This window comes from Phocoena sinus, chromosome 10 (genome assembly GCF_008692025.1).
Source record: "Phocoena sinus isolate mPhoSin1 chromosome 10, mPhoSin1.pri, whole genome shotgun sequence".
Lineage (NCBI taxonomy): Eukaryota > Metazoa > Chordata > Mammalia > Artiodactyla > Phocoenidae > Phocoena > Phocoena sinus.
The window spans coordinates 90,539,316-90,551,686 of NC_045772.1; the positions used below are offsets into that span (position 1 = coordinate 90,539,316).

At 39.5% G+C, this 12,371-nt stretch overlaps 1 protein-coding gene across 5 annotated transcripts in view; it reads right to left on the minus strand.

Annotated features, from left to right (window-relative positions):
- The window catches only part of DERA (deoxyribose-phosphate aldolase), a 184,775-nt gene that overhangs the window by 111,641 nt on the left and 60,763 nt on the right, over positions 1-12,371 (minus strand). For 3 of the 5 annotated variants that reach the window (XM_032646385.1, XM_032646387.1, XM_032646388.1), the window contains one exon: positions 4,514-4,642. The exons of the other annotated variants lie outside the window; for them this stretch is intronic. In XM_032646385.1, coding sequence (XP_032502276.1) covers positions 4,514-4,642 — 129 coding nt within the window. The remainder of the gene's footprint in view (positions 1-4,513; positions 4,643-12,371) is intronic. 5 annotated transcript variants of the gene reach the window in all.

Below are 12,371 nucleotides of genomic sequence, written 5' to 3' on the forward strand. Positions count from 1 at the left end.
CAAGCAAGTCTGTTGGCACCATTTTTCCAACAGCAGTTGCTCACTCTGTGTCTCTGTGCCACGTTTTGGTAATTCTTGAAATATTTCAAAAATTTTCATTACTATTATATTTGTTACAGTGATCTGTGATCAGAAATCTTTGATGTTACTGCAAAAAAAATTACAACTCTTTGAAGGCACAGATGATGGTTAGCATTTTTTAACTAAGGTATGTATATTGTTTTTTTAGACATAATGCTATAGTACATTTAACAGATTATAGTACAGTGTAAACATAACTTTTATATGAACTGGGAAACCAAAAAATTCATGTGATTTGCTTTATTGCAATATTCGCTTCATTGAAGTGGTCTGGACCCAAACTTGCACTATCTCTATGGTACATCTGTAATGTTAATTCTAAGTAGACTGTGATAAGTTAAAAATGCATACTGTAATTTGCTAGAGCAACTACTAGAAAACTACAAAGAGGTTGCAGATAAAAAGCCAATAGAAAAAATAAAAATGAAGTGCTGTATCTGATGAACCCAAAAGGTGGCAGGAAAAGAGGAACAAAAATAGAACAGAACAAGGAGGAAGCAAATGGCAAGATGATAGTTAAATCCTATCATATCAATAATTATGTGAAATGTATATTGACAAAACATTTCAGTTAAAAAGCAGAGATTACCACAATGAATTTTTAAAAAATCTGTCTCTAAGGGATAACCTTAAATATATAACCACAGATGGGTTGAAAATAAAAGGATGGGAAAAAGATATACCATGCAAATGGTAAGCACAAGAAATCCGGTGTGGCTAGATTAATATTAGACAAAGTGGGGGCTTTCCTGGTGGCGCAGTGGTTGAGAGTCCGCCTGCCGATGCAGGGGACACGGGTTCGTGCCCTGGTCCAGGAAGATCCCACATGCCGTGGAGCGGCTAGACCCGTGAGCCATGGCCACTGAGCCTGCGCGTCCAGAGCCTGTGCTCCGCTACGGGAGAGGCCACAACAGTGAGAGGCCCGTGTACCGCAAAAAAAAAAAAAAAAAAAATTAGACAAAGTGAACATTCAGACGAAGGTCTAGTACCAGAGATAACAAGGGACGTGTCATAATGATGAATATGCTAATTCAACAGGTAAACATACCAATCCTAAAAGTGTCTATACTTAACAGCAGAGCTCCAGAGCTCCATAATAAAGTTAGAAAAAGCTGACAAAACTAAAAGGATAAGTATGCAGATCCACAATCATATCTGGAGATTTTAACAGCCCTCTCAGCAATTACTAGAAAAAGTACACCAAAGTGAAACCAAGCAAATCAGATCTAAAAAGTGTGATCAACCAACTTGAACTCTTTGAAAAGACTAATAAAACTGGCAGACCCCTAGCAAGACTATTTTCTACCAAAATGAAACAAAGAACAACAACAGAAAACAAAAATGACCAATATCGGGAATAAAAAAGGAGACATAACCATAGACCCTACAGACATCAGACTAATAAGAGAATATTACAAACACTTCAGACCAATAAATTTAGCAACTCATATATGTGTATAATGAAAAGCCACTAAGCAAACTCCTTATACATAGAACGTGACAGATATCACAGCTATTACCTCGGGGGTGGGGGAGGGGGAACAAGCACAAAAGAGTACATACTATATAAGTATAATGTTCTAAAACTGGCAAGCTAATCTATAGTGATAAAATCAGATCAGTTATTGCACCTGGAGCAGAAGGTAAAAAGAGTGGGACTGCAATCATATCGTACACTTAACACTTGAACTTTATTGAATGTAAGTTTACCTCAGTGAAGTTGATTTTGAAGAAAACAAAAACAGTTTTAAAAAATACTACAGGGCTTCCCTGGTGGCGCAGTGGTTGGGAGTCCGCCTGCCGATGCAGGGGACACGGGTTCATGCCCCGGTCCGGGAAGATCCCACATGCCGCGGAGCGGCTGGGCCCATGAGCCATGGCCACTGGGCCTGCGCGTCCAGAGCCTGTGCTCCACCACGGGAGAAGCCACAACAGTGAGAGGTCCGCATACCGCAAAAAAAAAAAAAAAAAAAAAAAAAAAAAATACTACAGAAATAGGATGAAACATGAGTTTAGACCATAAAGTTTTTGAATTTAAAAAATCTTTCAAAACATACTTCGTTTATGTTATATACCTTCTTAACAAAATAGGAAGCATAAACTGTGGGCCAGGAAGTGCATGATACTTCACAAAGATGTGCCTTTAATTCATGATAAGGTCTAGCACAGTGCCTTGGGAGACAGCTGGGTTATAACTGAAAAAGCAATACACCTGAAGCCAGAAGATCTGGGTTCAAATAATGACTTATGTGATCAGTTAGCTGTGAACCTTAGGCAAGTCTCTCCATCTTAAGTTTCTTCATCAACTACAGGGCTGGTGTGAAGGTGAAGAAATATTATTGTAACGTATCTAGTAAAACACCTCACAGACAAAGTTATATTACTCACAGTAATAGACACTGATTAGATGAAGGCGATAAACAATGACATGGACATGGATACAAGCCAACAGGAACAGGGGAGAGCGTGTTTCTAGTCACATTTCTGTTTGTGGCTGCAATGGGTGGGATGGAGGATGGAACAGAAGTGTCCAAGCACGAGGACCTAATACCATGTTCCTATCCTATGCAGTAGGTGCAGGGAGTAGGACAGGGTTGGCTGCTGGCCCAGAATGAATATACTTTCACTGTGACCTGGATCCCGGCATTCTGGGCTAACTCCCTTGTCCTGGTGAGGAGCGTGAAAAGGGAGGCTACTTGTCTACCTGAGACTCCAATGGACTTTGCCCAGGTTCCTGAGAGTTGCAGCATCTTCTATTACTGGGGGCCTCTGAAATGCCAACATAACTGATGACCCACTCTTTAAAGTGATCCACTCTTCCCTATCCTTGGGTTTTCAGAGATTCTGCTCTAAATACAACAAGCAGAGCAGAGATCTTTTGGATACAGCGGCAGTGACCAGAGTAACAGCTTCATTAACGCCTAGTTGGCTGATAGAGTTCCAGGGAACGATGCTTCGAAGGTCTGAGTCTTCAAAAAGTGCACGAGTAGAAAAATCTAGAGGGTGACCACAACAAAGGCCCAGATTTAAGACCTGAGAAGTCACGTATCTTCCAAACATGGAGCCACTAGTAGGGCACCTAAAAATCCAATACTGAGTCACAGTATAGTATCTGATGGAGGTTTTAACAGATCAGTATGAGGGCATGCAGAGGGGATAATAAACCAAGTGGTGGGGGAGGAAGCAGTATTGGGGAAATATTCTCGAGAAGAGTGACAACTATGCTGAATCTAAAGATGTTCAAGAGTTATTTGGGCAAAAGGCATTCCAGGCAGGGACACAGCAGGTACAAAGACTCCAAGGGACTGGACGGTGCCATGTGCAGAGCACAGCAGGTAATTCCATAGAGCTGGAGCACATGGTATGCAGGGAAAATGAGGCGATGGCAGAGGCACAGGCAGGGTCTTGAGAAAGACCCTTTTTATTTTTATTTTTATTTTTATTTGGTTGTGCCACACGGCTTGCAGGACCTTAGTTCCCCGATCAGGGATCGAACCTGGGCCCCCGGCAGTGGAAGTGTGGAGTCCTAACCACTGGACCACCAGGGAATTCCCTGGGAAGGTCCTTTTTTAAAGTCGGGCTGAAGGAATTTATATCGTATCTTGAAAATGAAGGGGAGCCACTGAAGGATCTTCAGCAAGCAGTACCATAACCAAATTGGCATTTTAAAGCGATCATTCTGGCAACAGTGTGGAGAACAGATTGAAAGGGGACAGAAGTAGAGACAGGAAAAACTAGTTAGGAGACCGGTGAAGTGATCCATGTGGGGAGTGACAGTGGTCTAAGAGAGCAGCACACAGAATGGAGCAAGGACGTATTAGATACGGTAAAAAAGTAGAACTCTCGAGACGCGTTCACTGATTCATATGAAGGTGAGAAAAGGCAATCCAGCAGGACTCCCAAGTTTCAGGCTTGGGCGTATGACTGGCTAGACATGCTGTCTGTAAAGATAAAGAATAAGTCAAGCTACATTTCAAAATATAAAAAACAAGGACACTGCCCTAAATTTAAGAAGAAAAAATTAACACAAACAAAGCACAGGCTGCCTTAGACAGTATGGAGATGGATCTCTGAGAAAAATCAAACCCTAAATTCACAGAGGGGAAGAAGTCAGTTAAGGAAATTTCTGTCTAACATATGTTGATGAATGAATAATCAAAGAATAACACAGAAAGCAATTCACTAACAAGAGAGCCATCTACTGCCTCACAAGGATACTGCAATGATAAAATGCCACCAAAAGACGTGGCAGAAAGCCAAGTTTGCGAACATCTCCCACTGCACACGTATTCATAAAGTATCTGACGCCCCACCAAAACAAACTCCAAGTGGTCAGCACTTGCAGCTAATAGCCAAATGCTCTGACTCACTTATTTCTTCTAAAAACATCAATGCAGTATATACCATCATTTCAGTATAAAACCTGGCTTACCTGCCATCATGGCTATCATACTGGCTTTATAGACATTCGTAAGAGATCCAAGTTCTCCTGTTGCTAAGATGGTTTTCAGATGAGCCTCCCCACAGGCCTTGCGAAACTGACAAATCTCATCATACAGGGCTGGGGAAGGAAATAATTGAGGCAGTTACAAAGCAGGCAAGTGATAACATAACTTGGCAGCCGTTCGGAGCTGGTAGAACCCATCTCAGATTTAGGAAACATAAACCATTTGTCACTTTCTAAAAATCACCCCAATTTAATATCACCTCAAGCATTCTGTTGCAGTTCACATCCTGTTACAAGGAATGCTTAGTTTGCTATCATGAAACTCTTTCTATGCCCTGGCCCAAGGTCCTGAGCCATGGAGCTTTTAAAATATCATTATAATGACATGGAAATTACAAACAGTTTTTACTGCTTCCATATGATGGTTACTTACAATAAAAAAGAAATCCATCTACCAGATACACAAGGGTATGCAACTTTGCAAACTGAAGAAAAAAATCCTCAGGTCCTTATTAATTCTCACATTCACACAAAATAAGTTCTCTTGTTGGAATATAAAGCAGGCCTTTCCTGAGAGCTCTGCTAATGGTAATAAAGACATAAGAGCTTGCCCCCCTATCTGCCAGGGTATCTGTCTATATATCGGACTAAAAACTGTTCAGCCTGGCCAGGTAGTGATGGATGTATGTACACAAATCCAGCTGTAGAGGAATTCAGAGATGCAGCTTTGAATCTATTAACCTCTGACCCCAACAGCACATTTGGCTTTCTAGAACTCCATATAGGACTCTGAAAACAGCTGGATTAAAAAAAAAAAAAAATTAGTCTCAAGTCAGCAAACTCAGTCAAACCATGAAAGTTATAACAAGATAAACAAAACTTGTCTTCTCAATCCTAGAAAACTTGAACTTAACCTGAACCTCAAGAGTGAAAACTGAACACAAATAAAGGCAAGGATTCTATTACAAGATGCACAGTAAAGTCCAGTGTTCGTTGCCTCCAAGAGGTACCCACAGGCCTTTTAAGAAAGAATTGAATAGTTTCACAAATCCCTAATAATCATTGGTTTTGAGTATTAGAGACCATCTGAGATGCCACACCTCCCACCTTACCCTGTGCATCCCACGTAAACTATGAGAAAATCATCTTACCCACACATCCAATATGACAACATGTGAGAATGGTATAAACAGCCAAAGAATATGTGGCAATAACAATTTATATTCTTTTAACTCAGAGCATGAATCTTGGATGGAATGACATTTATTGAGTTACCAAATCTAAAAAGAGAAAGTTGTCCACTAAGAACTAATGACAAGGAAATCTCTTGATCTAACAATTCAAGAAGGCTAGGGACTTCACTGGTGGTCAAACGATAAGCCTCTGTGCTTCCACGGCAGGGGACAGGGGTTTGATCCCTGGTCGGGGGACTAAGATCCCACATGCTGTGCTGTGTGGCCAAAAGAAAAAAAAAAAAAAAAAAATTCAAGGAAATCAAAAAATAACTAGAAACAAATGACAATGAAAACTCAGTGACCCAAAGCCTATGGGATGCAGCAAAAGCAGTTCTAAGAGGGAACTTTATAGCTATAAAAGCCTACCTCAAGAAACACAGAAAATCTCAAATAAACAATCTAAACTTACACCTAAAGGAACTAGAGAAAGAAGAAAACACAAAACCCAAAGTTAGCAGAAAGAAAGAAATCATACAGATGAGAGCAGAAAAAAATGAAATAGAAACAAAGAAAATAACAGCAAAGATAAATAAAACTAAAAGCTGGTTCTTTGAGAAGATAAACAAAATTGATAAACCATTAGCCAGACTCATCAAGAAAAAGAGGGAGAGGACTCAAATTGATAAATTAGAAATGAAAAAGGAGAAGTTACAACAGACACCAAAGAAATACAAAGCATCCTAAGAGACTACTACAAGCAACTCTATGCCAATAAAATGGACAACCTGGAAGAAATGGACAAATTCTTAGAAAGGTATAACCTTCCAAGGCTGAACCAGGAAGAAATAGAAAATATGAACAGACCAATCACAAGCACTGAAACTGAAACTGTGATTAAAAATCTTCCAACAAACAAAAGTCCAGGACCAGATGGCTTCACAGGTGAATTCTATCAAACATTTAGAGAAGAGCTAACACCCATCCTTCTCAAACTCTTCCAAAAAACTACAGAGGAAGGAACACTCCCAAACTCATTCTATGAGGCCACCATCACCCTGATACCAAAACCAGACAGATACTACAAAAAAAGAAAATTACAGACCAATATCAGTGATGAATATAGATGCAAAAATTCTCAACAAAATACTAGCAAACAGAATCCAACAACACATTAAAAGGATCATACATCATGATCAAGTGGGATTTATCCCAGGAATGCAAGGATTCTTCAATATACACAAATCAATCAATGTGATACACCATATTAACAAACTGAAGAAGAAAAACCATATGATCATCTCAACAGATGCAGAAAAAGCTTCTGACAAAATTCAACACCCATTTATGATAAAAACTCTCCAGAAAAGTGGGCATAGAGGGAACCTACCTCAACATAATAAAGGCCATATACGACAAACCCACAGCCAACATCATTCTCAATGGTGAAAAACTGAAAGCATTTCCTCTAAGATCAGGAACAAGACAAGAATGTCCACTCTCATGACTATTATTCAACATAGTTTTGGAAGTCCTAGCCACGGCAATCAGAGAAGAAAAAGAAATAAAAGGAATACAAGTTGGAAAAGAAGAAGGAAAACTGTCACTGTTTTCAGATGACATGATACTATACATAGAGGATGCTACCAGAAAAATACTAGAGCTAATTGATGAATTTGGCAAAGTTACAGGATACAAAATTAATGCACAGAAATCTCTTGCATTCCTATACACTAATGATGAAAAATCTGAAAGAGAAAATAAGGAAACACTCCCATTTACCATGGCAACAAAAAGAATAAAATACCTAGGAAGAAACCTACCTAAGGAGACAAAAGACCTGTATGTACAAAAATTTTAAGACACTGATGAAAGAAATTAAACATGATACCAACAGATGGAGAGATATACCATGTTCCTGGATTGGAAGAATCAATATTGTGAAAATGACTATACTACCCAAAGCAATCTACAGATTCAGTGCAATCCCTATCAAATTACCAATGGCATTTTTTTACAGAACTAGAACAAAAAATCTTCAAATTTGTATGGAGACACAAAAGACCCCAAATAGCCAAAGCAGTCTTGAGGGAAAAAAACAGACTTGGAGGAATCAGACCCCCGACTTCAGACTATGCTACAAAGCTACAGTAATCAAAACAATATGGTACTGGCACAAAAACAGAAACATAGATCAATGGAACAAGATAGAAAGCCCAGAGGTAAATCCATGCACTTATGGTCAACTAATCTATGACAAAGGAGCCAAGGATATACAATGGAGAAAAGACAGTCTCTTCAATAAGTGGCACTGGGGAAACTGGACAGCTATATGCAAAAGAACGAAATTAGAACACTCCCTAACACCACACACAAAAATAAACTCAAAATGGATTAGAAACCTAAATGTAAGACCAGACACTATAAAACTCTCAGAGGAAAATATAGGAAGAACACTCTTTTTTTCAGGGGTACGTGGGCCTTTCACTGTTGTGGACTCTCCCGTTACAGAGCACAGGCTCTGGATGCGCAGGCTCAGTGGCCATGGCTCACGGATCTAGCCGCTCTGCGGCATGTGGGATCTTCTCGGACTGGGGCACAAACCCGTGTCCCCTGCATCGGCAGGCGGACTCTCAACCACTGTTCCACCAGGGAACCCCGAAGAACACTCTTTGACTTAATCACAGCAAGATCTTTTTTGATCCACCTGCTAGAGTAATGGAAATAAAAACAAAAATAAACAAATGGGACCTAATGAAACTTAAAAGCTTTTGCACAGCAAAGGAAACCATAAACAAGATGAAAAGACAACCCTCAGAATGGGAGAAAATATTTGCAAATGAATCAACAGACAAAGAATTAATCTCCAAAATATATAAACAGCTCATGCAGCTCAATATTAAAAAAAAAAACAACCCAATCCAAAAATGGGCAGAAGATCTAAATAGACACTTCTCCAAAGAAGACATACAGATGGCCAAGAAGCACATGAAAAGCTGCTCAACATCACTAATTATTAGAGAAATGATAATCAAAATTACAATGAGGTATCACCTCACACCAGTTAGAATGGGCTTCACCAGAAAATCTACAAACAACAAATGCTGGAGACTGTATGGAGAAAAGGGAACCCTCTTGCACTGTTGGTGGGGATGTAAACTGATACAGCCACTATGGAGAACAGTATGGAGGTTTCTTAAAAAACTAAAAATAGAATTACCATATGATCCAGCAATCCCACTACTGGGCATATACCCAGAGAAAACCATAATTCAAAATGTCACATGCACCCCAATGTTCACTGCAGCACTATTTACAATAGTCAGGTCATGGAAGCAACCTAAATGCCCATCAACAGATGAATGGATAAAGCAGATGTAGTATATATATACAATGGAATATTATTCAGCCATTAAAAGGAACGAAATAGGGTCATTTGTTGAGACATGGATGGATCCAGAGACTGTCATACAGAGTGAAGTAAGTCAGAAAGAGAAAAACAAATATCGTATATTAACGCCTATATGTGGAACCTAGAAAAATGGTACAGATGAACCGGTCTGCAGGGCAGAAATTGAGACACAGATGTAGAGAACAAACGTATGGACACCAAGGGGGGGAAAGCGGCAGGGGGATGGGGGTGGTGGTGTGATGAATTGGGCGATTGGGATTGACATGTGTACACTCGATATGTATAAAATTGATGACTAATAAGAACCTGCTGTACAAAAAAAATAAATAAAATTAAAATTTTTTTAAAAAAGAAATAGGCTGATGTGCAGTTCACTTATGATTTAGTTAATGATTTTTCTTCCTAGTACAATGTTGCCATCAAAAGCAAGCTTAAGAGTGAAACCAATGTGGATTTAAAACCCAACTCCGTCACTTCCTGTGTGACCTCAGGCAAGTTATTTCTGTCAGCTCACTTCCATCCTTAAAGTGTCAATAACAATATTTACTTTATAGGGTTATATGAGGATTAAAAGAGAAGATATATATACAGTACTTCACACATTGCCTGTCTTACTGTAAGCACTCAAAAAGTTTAATCATCAAGCTCAGAATTCTCGTAAAATGAGTTTTCACTAAGTGTTGTGTGATAAAAGTCAAACGTGCTGCATGGCCTGACCCAGCCAACTCTTCGTACTGCACCGAAATCTTGCTATACGGATTAGTGCTTACAACCAGTGAGCCATCAGATACGGCTTGAAAATATTTTATCACAGCATTTGTTAAAGTGAACTTTGGCCTGTATAGCAAAATTCTTAAAACATTGATCCTGAGCATGTTTATGAACAAAAGTACCACCAGCCTTTTTCTGAAACATATTACCTTTTGACCCAGTGAATTTCTTCACCTACAGTTAAAGTTAACCAGAAAAAACAGATGTATTGTATGACTCAATTATCAGCCATCTGTAGTTTACGCTTTTTAATCCATGATGCAAACAGAATGAACCAAAAATGGTCACTTCAAGCTTAACTGGATTTAACAAATATGGAACTAGTGCCTTCTGATTCTTTAACTGCCAACTCCTCAAATCATTTTACTGACCTATTTCACCACATAACAGGATCAAGGTTTTCTGAGCAAATAACTTAAATCTTTAAAGATCAACATTGGGAAAGTTGTTATTTGTTTCTGTTACCATTCTGCCCAGAGTATACCAGGACAATTACATCAAGAAGCACACACCAGGTCTGGCCTTTTTAAAGTGTTGCCTGGGCTCCATCAAATGAATGCTTCTCCTTGGTCCTTTGAATCTTACTGAGTGATGCAAAGATGAAGGACAGTTAGGGGTTTTCATCAGTACTGCAGCAACAGCAATGGCAGCCGATCCAAGAGTCCAGTGGCCACCAGCCAGCAGCACGGTACCCGTGCTGGCCGCTGGAAGCAACACCGGCAGTGGCCCTGTAAGCAGACTCTTCCTGTGGCACAGCTGGCTTATTCTCAGCTCCCCACTCTTTCATGGTCCTGCTTGTTTTCTAAGCCTGGTTCTCCAGGCTTCCCACTGATTCAGTGAGCTACTCTACATCCTCCTAATGAATCCCCTTTCAGCTTAATCAGAATTGTTTTCATTAGTTTTTAACCCACAACTCCAGTAGAACACATACAGAAGACTGGGGAAGTATGGTGTAGTGGGCAACAGTGTGGGTGCTCCGACGGCCTGGATTGAGATCCTAGTTCTAAACTAATGTGTTGTTTGATCTGCACAAAATTACTTAACCGTTGCCTTGGTTTTCTCATCTATAAAATGGGGATAATAGAGGTTCACATATTTTGTGGACTTATTTCGAGCATTAAATAGGTTACTATACATTAAAAGTTCTAAGGACAGTATCCAGCACCTAGTTAACAATCAGGGAACGTCAGTCACTTGTTCTCCTGCCACTGGTAGTGGCGGTGATGCTGTTACAGTTTCTGCTGAGTGCTTATCACATTCAGAGCACAAAGGGACTGGCAAAAGCAGAGGACACCATGATCTACGTTTCCTAAAGAACATAAGATATGACCGCTTTGGGGCACTAGAACATAAGTGTAGTTTACTATATCACAAACGTCTTTTAGCTTTGTTTAACTCAGAGCCCATGCTCCTTTGGATAGCAGAGACTGCTGGTATAAGACAGTTTTGGCTACTTGCTAGTCATGGAAACTTGTAGGAATTACCATTTTTCTAAGCCTAAATTACTTAAGGGGCTTCAGTTTGCTCACATATTTTGGGGAAGATTAAACAGAATACACGTAGCTAGAAGAGTACCAGACATTTGCTAAGCATTTAATTATTCCATACTAGTTTTCTATATTTTTCCTTATGTAGTTTCTGAAATCCAAAAATAACTTTAGAAAACAAATCAAAGCAAGTACTGTCCTAATACTTATAAAAATATACTTAGAATTTACAGACCTTACTTACAAAAAAAATAAATAAATAAACCATTTCACTCCAACACAAACCATGGAAGCCACAAGAAGCACTGGTAGCTTTGAACACCTGGCATTGCAGTAACAGTCACCCTGGAAACTAGATAAATGCCATATGCAAATCAAAGCAACTTGATGGCTGAAATGTAACCTAGTCAATCTCCAATCATAATGTCCTTTACCATACTCAACTTTCACTTTCCTTTCAATATGAATAAGCAAAACAATGGAAAAACTAATGGGTGGGTTTCCTCCTACACTTGCAGGAAAGGACAGCAGCAGGATGTAGATTTATATAATTGCTACAGGACTATATATGTGGAGGAAATTACAAGTGAAGTAGCAAGTTCAAGAGATCCTCCTTCCAAAAAATTCCTCATTAGGAATCATTACCCAAAAGAATTAAAAATCCTCCAAGTTTTCAAAGCATCTTCCTTCAAAAATTCTCAAAGTGTTGTCTACACATTGAGGGACGCTCTTACCAGTGAGGGTTGGGAATTCTGGAAAACTTGGTAAGCACAGCCAGCCTGAGTACGCAGTACTGGGCCAGGGAGACAGCCTGCACCATCGAGAGACTGTTACATACAAGGGAATTGAGCAAATAAGTAACTATACTGATGAAAATGGGAGGAAAATTTCTCACTGACGAGAAAAAGAGGCATAAATATAGAAAAGGAGAGGGCAAGAATAGACCATGTGCTGTTGGCTTGTAATGGAAGTTATCCACGCGAACTCATGTTTCTAAGACA